Consider the following 16,187-nt stretch of genomic DNA (forward strand, 5'->3'; position numbering starts at 1 on the left):
GATACTCTGCCTCCTGATCCTCTTTCCCACTGCACCCCACCCCTCCAGGTCGTCACGGAGCACTGAGCTGAGCCCCCTGCGCTCTATAGCTGCTTCCTGCTAGCCATCTGTTTCACGCATGGTAGTGTGTATATATACGTGTGTGTGTGTGTAGATACTCTGCCTCCTGATCCTCTTTCCCACTGCACCCCTGCCCCACCCCTCCAGGTCGTCACGGAGCACTGAGCTGAGCCCCCTGCGCTCTATAGCTGCTTCCTGCTAGCCATCTGTTTCACGCATGGTAGTGTGTGTATGTCAGTGGTACTTGCAGTTCCTTCACATTGGATCCTCTTATAGGCTCATGTGCGTGTGTGTGCTCAGTCAGTGTCATGTCTGACTCTTTGTGACCCCAAGGACTGTCGCCCACCAGGCTCCTCTGTCCATGGGGTTTTCCAGGCAAGAAGGCTGGAGTGGGTTGCCATTTCCTCCTCCAGGGGATCTTCCTGACCCAGGGATCAAACCCATGCCTCCTTTATCTCCTGCATTGGCAGGCGGAAGCCCAATAGGATCATATAACCCAGTACTAATCAAGCATTTTTCTGTGATCTATAGTTATTTTTTTTAAGTATATAAAAATATATATATAACTCAAGCACAAGTTTCCTAAAGCTTAAGTGGTTACCTTTAAATGTGAAACACACTTCAGTATATTTTATTCTTATTTTAAATACTGCCTTGATCTGAACTTTTGAAAAAAAAAGAGTGGGTGGATCTTTATCTGGTCTATTCTTTGGCATGATGCAGAATCCTTCGAGTGTGATATCCCTAGTTTATCATAAATAGCATAGCTTTTGTTTAATCTTAAATGTAGCTTAGTACTGTAATACTTTAAGACATTTAATGTGTCGGTGTCTTGCTGATGAAATATAGAGCCCCGTGAGCAGCCTGGTGGGCAGTGATCAGCAATTGGGCTTCTCTTTTTGACCCAGATTATAGCAGGCTGAGAGGTAGAACAGTACTGGGCTCTGCAGTGGGAACTATAGCAGTGCTCTTCAGGTACTTAGGACAGAGGGATTATGCATGGCCAATTTTTGTCTTCTTCACCAGACATTCTTACCCATTTAATACATAGCAGATAGGTGTGCACATTTTGTACAAATCCATCAGAAATACAGTATTAACTCAAGCCTCTGTTAACACCTTATAATTGAAGTGCAATATGAAAGTGCACTATCTTGAGATTTCTTTAATATGCAAGTCATCTCATGACAATAGCTTTTCTTCTTTTCTTTTTAATATTCCTATTACTTGAAGAGATACATGAATGATCTCTGATTAGCTTTGCATAAGTATTAGAAGGTGGAATAGCAGAAAAATAAGGCAAGAAGAGAGAAAATGAAGAAAGTTGGAATCACTTATTTAGATATATAAACCAATAATATTGATGCAGAATTGAAAGAGGGAAGATTTTTTTAAATACCAGAAACATGAATTGATGACTGACTATTCCAAGAAGTGACTATGTACAACCAGATAATCTCAAGTTATTCTTCAAAAAAAACGAAGAATATTTCCAGATATCACTCAGTTTAACAGTGTCTGTAACTTCTCACATATATATTTGTATTTTAAAAATGAGCATGAACTGATATTAAAAGAACTATCCATTTGTCTATTTCATTAAACATCTCTGAAATTCTGTTCTTTCATGCAAAAGAATTCTTCGCTCTGTTATTTTGATGTCATGTGATCAGTGTAGCTGGTGACCATATAGTTTGTGGTTATTGGTCATTTCTCCTCACTTTTACCATCTTCCCAGACTGTAATTCTTTGACCAGCCTGAAGCTCCTTTGCATAATGTGAGCTTGTAACTTGATCTGAACTCTTAGAAGACACTGTGATTTCCTCTAGTCAGCCCTGGATGTTACTAACCTGATCCTATAGATATTGAAGCTAATCTAAAGTCAAGTTTAGATTAGCTTCAGGAAATCAGATGGGAATTTGAGAATAAGGATGGAGATCATGGTCAACAGAGTTGATATGCTCTGACTTTCAAGGATTGATCTTGTGTTCCAATGGGTTTTTGTGTGTACAAATAGAATAGTTTTAAAATTAACATGGATGGCATTCCCCATTGAATTTTCATATAATAATTATATCTACTTTTCTCAATAAGTCCTTTATTGTAGTTCCTTTGTCTTAAGTATTAGTGATGAATTGCTTTTAAATACAATATAAGTTAATTGTTGTTGTTTAGTCCCTAAGACATGTCCAACTCTTTTGCGACCCTGTAAACTATAGCCTGCAAGGCTCCTCTGTCCATGGGATTTCCCAGGCAAGAATACTGGGGTGGGTTGCCATTTCCTTCTCCAGGGGATCTTCCTGACAAAGGGATCAAACCCACATCTCCTGCATTAACAGGCAGATTCTTTACCACTGAAGCACCAACGAAGCCCTAAATGTTAATTAATGCTAAGTTTACAAAGATTTTCTTGTCACTTCAGAAAAAAACTTGAAGTTTTATTAAAATAAATTCTGAGAGACTTCCCCTGGCAGTCCAGTGGTTAAGATTCTGTGCTTCTAATGTAGCGGGTACTGGTTTGATCCCTGGACAGGGAACTAAGATCCTGCAGGTTACACAGTAAGCAGCCAAAAAAATTTTTTTTAATTTCTGGTTTTAAAGTTATTTTACTTTTGAGTACTGAATAGTGGCTTATTTTGCATTTATTAATGAGGCATATTGCTCAGAATATTGTCAAAATACATAACTCAAGCAACTTTAGAAATTTATGTGTCCAATATCTAAAATTAGAATAAACTATAGTTTGTGTCTGATCAGTTTGTTTGCCTTTGACAGCTAAATCAAATCTCCAAATGTTTTATACCCAAATTTTAAAAGTTTCTTGTTAAGACAAGTGGAAAAAAATCAATTTATGAATGGTATATGACTATTGACTTTGACAATAATAACAAAAGAAATATCTATATATCTTTATGTGCTTTCCCTTTTTATTTAATTTAAAATAAAATAAACTATATATACATGGATTCATATTTCAAAGAAATAGAGGGCATGTATTTTTCAAATCCATACAACCTAAATTAATATTTTTATCCTGAGGCAGTTTTTAAAATAATGCTGTTTTCACAAGTGCTGGGGAAGATGCAGAGTAATTGGATCACTTATACATTGTTGGTGGGAATGTAAAAGGGTCCAGCACTCTGGGAAACTGTTTGGTAGTTTCTTCAGAAATCAAACATGCAACTGTCATATAAGCCAACTATTAAAATTATAATCCTGGGCATTTATCCCATAGAACTGAAGACTTAGGGTCACACAAAACATACACACAAAATTTCACAACAGTTATTGACAGAAAAAACAAAACTTAAGAGGGAAAAAAAAAAGCCCAGATGTCCTTCTATGGTTGACTAACTATGGCACATCCATATAATGAGCAGTAAAAAGGGATGAGCTGTGGATGGACACAGCAACCAGAAAGTGAAAGCGGCTCAGTCATGTCCGACTCTTTCTGACCCCGTGGGCTATACAGTCCATGGAGTTCTCCAGGCCAGAATACTGGAGTAGGTAGCCTTTCCCTTCTCCAGGGGATCTTCGCAACCCAGAGATCAAACCCACGTCTCCCGCATTGCACGCGCATTCATTACCAGCTGAGCCACAAGGGAAGCTCAAGAATACTGGAGTGGGTAGCCTATCCCTTCTCCAGCGGATCTTCCAGAAACAAGAATTGAACCAGGGGACAACAACCAGAGAATTATGCTAAATGAAAATGAGAGTCCCATAAAATTACATACATTATTTCACTTTTATTTCATTCCTGAAATGATTAAACAGTACAAATGGGAAAGAGATTAGTAATTGGCTGGGATTAGGAGGGCCTGAAGAGAGCAACAGGAGGGATCCTTAGAGTTGTTTCTGTATCCTGATTGGATCCATGTCAACATCCTGGCTGTGATGTCGTACTGCTGCTAAGTCACTTCAGTCGTGTCTGACTCTGTGCGACCCCATAGACGGCAGCCCACCAGGCTGCCCCGTCCCTGGGAATCTCCAGGCAAGAACACTGGAGTGGGTTGCCATTTCCTTCTCCAATGCATGAAAGTGAAAGGTGAAAGAGAAATCACCCAGTCGCGTCCGACTCCCAGCGATCCCATGGACTGCAGCCCACCTGGCTCCTCCATCCATGGGATTTTCCAGGCAAGAGTACTGGAGTGGGGTGCCATTGCCTTCTCCGGTTATGTTGTACTATAGTTTTGCAAAACATTACCTTTGGTACATAGGAACGAAAGCTAACATAATTTACATAGCAAATTGTCTAAAAGTAAAATTTAATTACAAAATTTTAAAATGGTGTTTTATTAAATGTATTACTCATGTTATAAGAAAGATTAAGAAAAACAAAGCATTTATGCAGATTTGCCTTCAGTTTTCTAGAAATGTTGCTTTTATTTTGCATTTGGTTTTGGGTGGTTCTTTGTTTTGTATTTATGAAGTTGGCTGTCTAGAAATGACAAGCTTTGTCACAAGAGCCAAGAGTAATGGTTGAGCTGAAATTTCTATCTAGAGTAGTGCCATTTGACTGTTATAATTCTGAGACTAATAAATATGTTTTTAAATTAACAAATGAACTAAATATTGGCATTCCTGTTTTTGAGAGGGGCTTCCCTGTTAGCTCAGTTGGTTAAGAATCCTCCTGCAATGCAGGAGACCTGGGTTTGATCCCTGGTTTTGGAAGATCCCCTGGAGAATGAAAAGGCTACCCACTCCAGTATTCTGGCCTGGATAATTCCATGGACTATACAATTGGACAGAGTCACAGAGTTGGACACGGCTGAGCAACTTTGACTTCAAACTTTTACTTTTTTGAGAAGACTTGGTGTCTTGCATGACCGAACTTAGCTAATGCTTGCTCTGGTCATGAAATATATGTAATTAACTGGCAGTGAGACTATAAAAAGTACCTGACTTACAAGCTGTCATTTTTGTACCCCAGTATGTGAGACAAATCTACAACCTCAATCCTCGCAACAGAGAAAACTAAAAATGCAGAGCTCCCCTCATTTATAACCAGGACTGTTGCTCAGAACTCACAAACAGGGACTATGAGGATGCAATACAGTCTGTTCTGTATGAGTGACTCTTTTAGTAGTATGATAACTTTGCCCTACTGTGTTTAGTTTTAGGGATTTATAATATCATTCAAGAGAGAGAGGAAAAGTATTAGGGTTTGGGTCAGCTAAATTTGGAAACATTTTAGCCTCAGAAGCTCCTTTTCCACCCTTATAGGTCTCCTACTTAATGCCTTAGAATTTAACTGTCTATCCTGGATAACTATTACACTTGCTTCTACCTTTGAGCAAACTTCCCAAAGGTCCCCAGGTGGCTCAGTGGTAAAGAATGCACCTGCCAGCGCAGGAGGCACAGGTTCAGTCCCTGGCTCGGGAGGATCCCCTGGAGAAGGAAATGACAGCCCACTCCAGTGTTCTTGCCCGGACTAAATGCACACACACACTCTCTCTGTCAAGGAAAAAGGACTGCTGAAAGAATGATGATAACCTTTTTTCTCAAGTGCTTTTCTCACTAACTTCTTTAAAATGTCTTTCTAAAGGCATCTTACGGCTGACTGTAACTAGGTTAGCTGTGTGCACCCGTACGGGCTGGTTGTGGTGATAGCATAGAGCAGTCATAGCAAGAACCGGGGCAGCCTGCCTCCTTGTGCGGCAGCTGCGGCGCTCTCACGGCTGGCTCTGCAGTCTGGGTTGCCAGCTGTGGTGAACAGAGCATCCCATAATTCCTCTGGTGTGAAAAGGAATTGGGTTATTTATGTAAGCTTTTGTAAAAGTAAATACGATTTTCAACCCATAAGCAACTATTAAACAGGAAAAAAGGATAAAAGAATGGATACTTTTGACCGACAGAGAAGGCTTGAGAGAAAGAGAGATGTCTGACTATGCAAAACACCATCTCCAGGCTCTCAAACATATCAATAACAGGAGACTAATAGTTGAAGAGCTAGAAGTTTTAAACGGAAGCAAACCCTTCCTCAGAGCAATTGTACACGTATGGCACATCCATGTGAAGACTGTATGACATAGTTTTGTTAATAAATGAAAATTGTAATTTCATTTAGTTATGTGTTTTTAGTTGTTTATTTTTAAAAGGCAGTGGAAGGAAGGAAGGAAAATCATGGGGAAGGTATAAAGAAAATGTGTATTTATCCCATGTGAAGATAATGCTAATTTTTTTTCCTGCTGTATCAATAGCAGAATTCATTCACAATTAATCTCACCTGGTCAAATGGCTGGTTAGAAATAGTAGAGATCATTTTAGAGTTGTGTAATGCAAAATGATTGAACTTCATCACATGGTTTATTTTTAACCATTATCATATGCTTCCTGACAAAATGCTTTGGTGAAACTTGTTTTGACCCCACATAATGTAAGTTTGATGATCAGGCTTGAGCAACTCTTGACTTGTTCAAAAAGTGATTCATTTCCAAATGATAATTATATCCAGGTATTGTATTAATATGGTAGTGGTAATCTAAGAAATTTTATTCCAGATATAACCAGAAATTAGTACTGCTTCTCCACTTGTACCTGAAATTTCTACCTCTGTAGCCATACCATTATTTCAATGTACACGTGGAACTCTGCTCAATGTTATATGACAGCCTGAATGGGAGGGAATTTGGGGGAGAATGGATACATGTATGTGTATGGCTGACTCCCTTTGCTGTTTACCTGAAACTCTCACAACATTGTTAAAACTGGGCATACCCCAATACAAAATAAAAAAGTTTTTAAAAATTAAATATAAAAAGCCCACAGATTGTGTTATAGCCACTCAATGAGGTATCTGTGCAACTATGTCATATAAGAAAATCAGTGAGTTATCACCCATGGTGTGGCTTTCCTTACTGTGCTGAATGACTATGAGCAGAAGACTCATCATTGAGCCGAACTTTTGATTTTCTTTGGCAGAATAAACTTAAGCAAAGGTAGCAGGAAAATTAAAAACAAATGCCTGAGATGTAAGCACACAGCAGTCTTCATCTTTGTCACTCCAAATTTATGGATGAAGCTTGTGATTTCTGATATTGCCAAATTGAAAGATACTTGTCACACAATTAAAGTTACAAGAGAATTGCACATTACTCATTTTGTTTCAGACATATATAGGTATACTGAGCTTTGATGATTTTGTTTTAGATATTTATAGGTATACTGAGCTTTGATGAAAATGTTTATCCAAAAAGAGGGAAGAATGCCTAACATGTGACATAGTAAATGCTCAAAACTGATTTTATGAAAGACCATCTACTATTTGCCAAGTCTGTGTGGGATGCAAAGACTTCTAAAATATGGTTCCTGTTTGGTAGTGTTGTTGAGAAAGAAATTCTGCGTACTAAAGAAAGGACAGATATTCGAGTTTGTTAATAAAAATAAAATAGGCTGCATCCTTAAATTCGAAGGTGACACTATGAGAAACAAGGTAAGAGGGACGCTTCAGCATGTTTACATTCCATGTGCTCAAGAGACAAGCAGGGGAGCTGAGCTGCGCTGAAGCGGCTACACGCCCAGGTGCCTGTCATATGGGCCCCCTCCTCACGTTCGTGATAATAGAAAATCCACGTTTTACAAATGATAACCCAGAATTATGGGGGAATAAATGCCTCTCTTTCTCTACTTTGGAGAAGTTTCTGGAGAGGAATTCAGAATAGACTTTAATAGTGGGCCAAGGATGATATCTTAAGGGGATGAAATTGGATTATAAAGAATGGACATTCTACTAAGCCTGTGGGCTTGGGAGTTTCATGAGTACCACAGACTCCCTTTGTGGATTACTATAGCTTGTGTGACAGTGTGTGTCCTAGTGAAACCACATTTTCCATATGGTGGTCATCACTGCACCAGGATCATACTAAGGACAAGTCACAGTATTAATAGATGTCATGATTCTTTTGTGGTGACTTTTGAAAAGCATTGTGTCCTATGAGTTGGTTGCTTTTCCTGGCCTCTGTTGCTCCCAGTGAAAGCCAAGCTACCCTAAGTGATTATATAAATAGGAAGAATTTACCATCTATGGGGGTGGGTTGGGGGAGTCAGGGGGCTTATTTGAAATAAATAGAAGGAAGAACAGTACGGGAGTTTTACATGTGTGGTTATCTTATAGTAAATGATGAGCACATTTAAATTCAAAAGAGAGAAACTTTGGTTTCTCTCTGTTTAGCTCTCTGAAAACTTTAAAGTATTAATTTGAGGAACTAGTAGATTATCTTATTAAAAGTTCTAGCTGTACATTTTTAAAACTTTAAACTTTTCCTTTCGTATTAGAGTCTAGGCGGTTACCAACGTTGTGGCAGTTTCAGGTGAACAGCGAAGGGACTCGGCCATACATGTACATGCATCCATTCTCCCCCATCTAGCTTTACATTTTTGACTGATGACTTGTTAAATGGATTTTGGTGACTTGACTTTAGAAGTAGCGTAATAAAAAAAAACTGTTTTGACAGGTTAGCTGGGGAGTGCTATATAGAAATTCCCCAGAAAAAAAGGGTGAGCAGAGGCAAGGAGACCACTTGCTAGTCTCCTGAAGACCTGAACTAGGATGATAGCAAAGGGAATGGCAAGGGAGAGGCTCTCAGAGGTCGAATGGCCCAAAGCCTGGTAACTTTGAACATACGGAGATATAGCAATTATTAATGTTTAATTTTCACATGGCAGTATGCAAATTATTTTACCTTTATTTAATATTCTCAACCTTTCTGTAAAGTGTAGGTATTGTTATCTTTGCAAGTTAATTAATTTGCTTAAGATCACACAGTTAATAATTATCAGAATCAGAACTTAAACCTAGGATCTGTGTGAACCCAAGCCCTGCTAATAAAGGATTCTGACTCATCAGAGGCTAAAATAGTGTTGCTCACGTTTTAATGTAGGAGACAGATGCCTATTCAATGCCTGGCTTAAAGTTGATTGTTGGCATACATATAACACAAACTGTCTTCTCTTTTTCCTTTTTTCTTCCGTTTTAGTGCGACTTCATGACAGCATATCAGAAGAGGGCTTCCATTACTTGGTGTTTGATTTGTAAGTACAGCATACTTTGTGTTTGGTGTGTTTTTTGCTATTTATTTGAAGATTTTGAGTTAAAGATCATTTTTTCTCCAAGTAGGAGTCCAAATTAATGACCTGATAATATTTTCAAATGTAATTCTTTTGAAAAAAGGTGAATACTCAGCATCGTTTATTTAAAATTTAAGTTAATCTTCCTAAGGGAAATAGTTAAGAGGGTTTCCTTTGGGATTGTTCATTGTGATCTCATAAGTAGTTCTCAGTTTACAATGTACAATGTAAACTGAGTGAACAATGATGCACCTCAGTGTACATAAGTATAATTTTCCATTGAATTTGTAAAAGTATTTGTAACTATCTTACATAAAAAGAAGACTCAAGAACCCTTGAGGTGTGTTATTTCAGGGGTTCTACAACATCATCAAACTCCCATCTTTTACCCCAGCTCACTGTCTTTGTTCTCAGACTGGCATGGTTCAACTTACTACATGCAGACATGGTAACCTAAACTGGAAGATATTGTACCGTATTTTTTTTTAAGAATGAACAATTCATCTAGTAAACCTTCCATTTTTCACCTCATGGGCCAGGACTAGGTCACATGCCTGCCCCTCACCAGTCACTGGCAAGAAGAATGGAAACACCAAAATTTACTTACACTAAGAATTAGAGACCAAGGTTCTATTAATAAGAATAAAGGGAAAACCATGCTCTTGGGGAGCACTCCATAGCATCCTACCTGGCTGAATGGGATATAGTGAGACAGGCCACACACAATACTTCTTGGGGTTAAATAAGAATATACTTTCTGAAAATCAAATTGATACTCCAAATCAAAAATGTCCGTATTGTATAACTTAGTAATTTTGGTTCTTGGAACAATGTCCATGGAAACTTGTTACTCTAAATTCAGATAAAGCTTGAAAGATGTTTATTGCATTGTTCTTTATAGGAGGCTGGGAAGAGGGGGAAGAAAACCAACTTAAGGATCCAATAATGGAGAATCAGTTTTCTTAATTATAGTGCATTCATATGATGAACTACTCTCGAGCATTTATTGGGATATTTGGGGAATAGATAAGAAAAAAATATCATTTCATCTAAAATGTGTCTAATGACAGGTTAATACTAGGTTTGGTTAGTTCAGTCCTCCAATGATGTCTTTAAGAAACCAAGTTCATTCCATCTTTCAGTCTGTTCCTTGTAGTTTGTGGGTTTATCCTCACTCTCAGATACCTCTTACATTCTCACATTTGGTGCCTCATTTCAGCTACCATGGTGACTTGCGAAGGCAGGGGAAAAAAGGGAATATTAATCCCATTCATATATTTTTATTTATAGGGAAAACCTTTCCCAGCAGTCCCTCAGAAGATATCTGATAGTGCATTATTGTTTAGAATTGCTTCTGATGCACATATCTGAACCAAGTAGTATTAAAGGGGATAGAATAATAGCAATTGGCATTGACCAACCATAAGTTCAGTCCATAGCAGGAAGGGAAGTCTTGCTTATTGGGGATAGGAACCCAGACATGTCTGCTGTTACTATGAAATGTGTTGCAATTATTCTTCAATGTTTAAAGTTTAAGAGGAGAGTTATCAACAATTCTCATCAAAATCCTTTTCCAGTAAGTGAGATTAATAAACTAGTTAAACACAGTCCAGTAAGTAGCATCAAGCTTTAGAGACAATTGGAAAACAATAGTTAAAAGTATAGATGTTCAGTGAGTAAAAAGAGATTATAACAGATATAAATAATCCTCTATTTGTGGTGGTATTCTAGGGAGAAGAAAAGTAGCTTTAGAAAAATGCACATTTAAAACATAGTTAAGAAAAGTATAATCTTAAAGATATCGATGAAATACTTATGGAAAAAACTGGAAGTTACTTTGCCAATCAGTTCCAAGATAAAATAACTACTTAAATTCCTAAAGATGGAATGTTCTCTGTGTTTGTCCTTTTGATGATGGTTTTGGCAGTGTGGTACTTGTGCATACTTCCTGTGGAATGTCAGCTATTCAGAATCTAATGGGAAGTTCTATTTTTATAGGTGTGTTGAGGCTTCTTCTAGTGGAATACTTCTCCTTTTCTAAAAAGCAGAACAGAAAGGGCCATGAGTTCTTAGTTTCTTTTTGCTATTATTTACATTTTTTATTCAAGTATCTGTCCTTAGTTTCCAACTACAAAGTATTAATAGTCAGTTTTGCAAATAGACTCAGGAATCAGTGCGAAAGGCCTTCATGAAAGTGAAGATATCTTCACAGCAAATACTGAACTGCTTTATTTTTTTAGAATCATATTCCTCAAGGTCTGTCCCTAGCTGGTTTTTAGGCACACCTCAGCAACTCCGGGTGGCAAGAGATGTGGGTTTATCTGAAATCTAAGGGAAGGTAAGACAGTGAAGTAATGGAGCTAGAATTCTAGTCCTCAGGGAGGGGCCTAAAGGCAGAGCCATCGGCCTTAGGAAATAGAGCAGATCCAGTCCATTTCTAGGACTGATGGCTAATAAGGCTTTGACAAGGGCAGTCATTTGAATATGACTTATATATTTCAGGAACTGCATGTCAGAAGAGATCTGTATTGTGTGTTTGGTGGGTGAATATACACAATGAAGTATAGAAACATCACACTCTTAGGTAAATATTTTAAGAGAATAATTAAATTAAGGCTTACTGGAAAGCCTGCTGACCCAGAATGGAAAGATTTAAGTTTCAGGCTCAGAGCTACCTGGGGCTAAACATTTTACATTCTTTTCTCTAAGCTTCATTTTTCTCAAATAGAATGAGGCCATGGGACCAGATGAAAAACTTGTTAGACGTTTAAGTTCTTTTCTGTTCTATGAAGCCAGAATGCTTTTTGCATCCATTTGAGATTTCTGGTAGAATTAATGGAACTCCTGATGCCATTTTTAAATATTAGAAAATTTCTTATGAGTCCTAACTATTGGAGAAAAATGATATCATTGTGTCTTTGAAAAGAACAATTTTTTCCCCTAGCGAACACACATCTTCGTACGTGAAGTACTTTTTTCCCTGTTTTAAAGCATTTGTGTTTTTGTCCCCAGATAAGAAATTCTATTTATTAAATATGTGATAGATGCCTGCTAAGAGCAAGATACTTTGTCTAATGCTTTAGAGAGGAAGAAAGCAGTGTTTTTGAGCATTTTAAAATAAATGCCTCATTTAGATAAATTCAAAAAGAAATACTCTGAGAGATGCTGTGCCTCGTCCTCCTGCCCCATTTTATCATATATGTACTCGTCCGAAGTCCTGGTCAAATTGCATGTTTTGTGGTTGTTAGGAAAACATGTATATTTTTAATTTTTACAAATTTCAAATTACAGTGCTAAAAATTTTCAAAATACACCCCGTATAGTGGGGAGCTGAAGGAACACTCGGTATGTAGTCACTCTGCATGAGGCTCTGCAGATGAGCTGGTTGGAGGGAAGGCAGATGACCACTTTTTGCCTTCGAGAAAACATAACTAAATATTCTTGCATTTTATCACATACTAGAATATTTTGGTTATATAACCAACAGGTCAGCAGAATTTACAACACACACACAAATATAACAAGTTTCATAGTGTCTTAAAACATCTGGTATATACTCCTAGTCACTTGGTCATTTTTATGGTAATGTGGTAAAATTCTATTATACTGATAATACTCTCCAGTATTTCACAAGGCATATGTTTTCCAATGAGTATTAATTCTTTTGGAAGGTGGAGGGCTAGTTTTAATTTTTTTTTCTGAATACCTTTTGTTTTTATTCACAGAAAATTTTATCTGCCTTAAAACCTACTAAGCATAATATTTCCTTTAATTTACATCTCTAGAACACTGTAGATAACAAACAATAGTAGCAAAATAATTTCACACTCAGACCAAAATGTGAAAGCAAACTGTGGAAGACTATTTTCTGTTGTAAAACTGTACTTGAGAACAAGTCTCTAGGTTAAAGTCCTGTCAAGAGAAAGAAAATAAATCAATAATTATAGCATAGGCTGCCTTGTGCCATGATATTGTGCCACGTACACATATTGAAGAAAAGAGTGAACGTGATGAACCCTGGTCTACTAACATCCAGGTGGACGATAGTAAGTCCCTGAAATGTATAAGGTGTTGGTAGGAATAAAGTAAAAAGGTACTGTGGACCTTCCATATCCTCAGGTTCGACATCCCAAAATTCAACCAATCTTAGGTCAAAAAAGCAAAACTTGAATTTATTGCAGCTGGCAACTATAAGTATTTGCATTTTATTAGGTATTATAAGTAATCAAGAGATGGTTTAAAGTATAATGGAGAATATATGTATAGTATGGCACTTCCCAGGTGGCGCTCTTGGTACAGAATCCACCTGCCAATGCAGGAGACATAAGAGACAGGGGTACACAGGAGACACAGGTTCGCTCTCTGGGTCGGGAAGATCCCCTGGAGTAGGAAACGGCACCCTACTCCAGTGCTCTTGCCTGGAAAATTTCATGGATAGAGGAGCCTGGCAGGCTACAGTCCATGGGCCGCAAAGAATCAGATGTGACTGAGCACATGCATATAGTATAAGGTCATTCTATATCATTTTATGGGGGACTTCTCTGGTGGCTCAGATGGTGAAGAATCTGCCTGCAATTCAGGAGACCTGGGTTTGATCCCTGTGTTGGGAAGATCTCCTGGAGAAGGGCATGACAACCCACTCTAGTATTCTTGTCTGGGAAATTTCCATGCACAGAGGAGCCTGGCAGGCTACAGTCCATGTGGTTGCAGAGTTGGACATGACTGAGCAACTAGCACAAAGCAAAGTAGGATACCATTTTATGTAAGAGACTTGAGCATGCTCAGATTTTAGTATCTGCTGGGAATTCCCACAGATCTTGAGGGATGACTGTAAAATCTGTCTGAAAATATTTTTTAGAACAAAGTTGAGTCTGTGGAATTTTGCTTTTAGTTGGGAGTTTATATGTAAGAAACAGTCAGTCAACTTAAAATGGAGGGTATTTTAATGTCAAAGAAACTCTGGATGCTGTAAGTTATTGTATTTTTTATTTGTTTTCAAAAACAGAGTTGTGTTTAAATCAAAACATATTGGCTATTATTAAAATGAAATTTAATGTCCATTCCAGCAGAAAGCTATAATTCTAGAACTGTAGAAATTCAGTGATGGGAAAATACAGGTTTCACAAGGTTATACTAAATAATTTCAGTGTTCTATTTCTTGGAGAATTAATAAAATGGTAATGATTCTGTTCCAGGCATACCCTGCTTTATTACTTTGCTTTATTGTGCTTCAAAGAAAGTGCGTTTTTTACAAATTGAAGATTTATGTAGCCCTGCATCCAGCAAGTTTATCAGTCTCATTTTTTTCAAACAACATTTGTTTACTTTATATATCTGTGCCACATTTTGATAATTCTCACAGTGTTTCAAAACCCTCCACCAGCAAAAGAATTATGTCTTGATGAAGGCTCAGGTTAGCATTTTTAAGCAATAAAGTATTTTTTAATTAAGGTGTGTTCTTTCTTTTAGGACATAATGCTATTGGACACCTAAAAGACTACAGAATAATACAAACATAACTTTTACATGCACTAGGAAACCAAAAAACTCATGTGACTTGCTTTACTGTGATATTCGCATTATTGTGGTGGTCTGAAACAGAGCCTGCAGTATTTCAGGGGGTATGCCTGTGCATTTTTTAGGAAAAAACAAAAAACATTTTAAATGACTGACATCCTGTACTTTGAATAGAAAGGGGTAGAGACACTCATATGCTTTTGATTCCTTTCTGAATAAAAGGCTAAAAACTAACACTCAACTTTTCTCATGTATTATGGTGCTGCTCCAAGGTGGCAAACTCAACCCTTTCACCACACATTCTTTAATGTTAACAGACACCGAGTTTGTGTGGGATAAGATGCAACCTCGTTTCATGAGTACTTTTTAGTTGACAACGTACAGGAGGAAGGAGGCTCTTCAAATGAATATCATCTGATGCTTCTTTAGAATTATTGTCAGGGATAATTGTGTTAAATTCCAAAGGACTAATCGCTGTTTGATTTGTTCACTTTAATTAATTTTCATTCTTTAATGTAAATCTGGATTTTCTTGAGACTATATCAATTCCCATATTTGTCTTTATAAAGTAGGGGAAAACATTATGCAATTTGGGACTTTTGGAAACTTTTAACTATTATACTTTTAATAAGATATCTTTTTAGAGGAGTCTTGGGTTCAAAGCAAAGATGAGCAGAAGTTTCTGAAAATTCCCAAATAGCCCTATCTCCAAACATGCATAACACTGTTGACTCCCACACACAGTGGTGTATTTGTTGCAGTTGAGGGCTCTACAGTGACCCATCGTTATTGCCCGAAGTCCATAGTTTTCATTGGGGTTTACTCGTGGTATTGTACACTGACTGGGTTTTTTTTGGTAGTTTAATCCAGAATAATTTCATTGTCTTAAAAATCCTCTGTGCTCCAACTCTTCATGTCACCCTTCTCTCTGACTAGAAACAACTAATTGTTATGTTGTCTCCATAGTTTTGCCTTATCTAGAAAGTCATGGTTGGAATCATATAGCATGTAACCTTTTCAGATAGGCTTCTTCCACTTAGCTATATATATTTATGTTTCCTCCATGTTTTTTCATGTCTTGATAGTTTGTATCTTTTTAGCACTGAATAATAATTCCGGCGATGAGCTGCAGTTTGTTCATCCAACTCCCTGCTGAAGGACATCTTGGTTGTTTCTGAGTTTTGGCAGTTACGAATAAAGTTGCTGTAAACATCCATGTGCAGGTTTTTGTGTGGACTTAAGTTTTCAGCTCCTTTGGGTAAATACCAAGGAAAACAATTACTGGATTATATGGTAAGAGTATGTTTCAGTTCAGTTCAGTTGCTCAGTCGTGTCCGACTCTTTGTGACCCCATGAATCGCAGCACGCCAGGCCTCCCTGTCCATCACCAACTCCCAGAGTTCACCCAGACTCACGTCCATCGAGTCAGTGATGCCATCCAGCCATCTCATCCTCTGTCGTCCCCTTCTCCTCCTGCCCCCAATCCCTCCCAGCATCAGAGTCTTTTCCAGTGAGTCAACTCTTCGCATGAGGTGGCCAAAGT

The 16,187-nt window shown here is 37.8% G+C and overlaps 1 protein-coding gene across 13 annotated transcripts in view; it reads left to right on the forward strand.

Annotated features, from left to right (window-relative positions):
- The window catches only part of CAMK2D (calcium/calmodulin-dependent protein kinase II delta), a 308,976-nt gene that overhangs the window by 147,348 nt on the left and 145,441 nt on the right, over positions 1 to 16,187 (forward strand). For all 13 annotated transcript variants that reach the window (XM_010858494.1, XM_010858498.1, XM_010858496.1 and 10 more), the window contains exon 4: positions 9,037 to 9,091. In XM_010858494.1, coding sequence (XP_010856796.1) covers positions 9,037 to 9,091 — 55 coding nt within the window. The remainder of the gene's footprint in view (positions 1 to 9,036; positions 9,092 to 16,187) is intronic.

This window comes from Bison bison, unplaced genomic scaffold (assembly GCF_000754665.1).
Source record: "Bison bison bison isolate TAMUID 2011002044 unplaced genomic scaffold, Bison_UMD1.0 scf7180017864389, whole genome shotgun sequence".
NCBI classification, from domain to species: domain Eukaryota; kingdom Metazoa; phylum Chordata; class Mammalia; order Artiodactyla; family Bovidae; genus Bison; species Bison bison.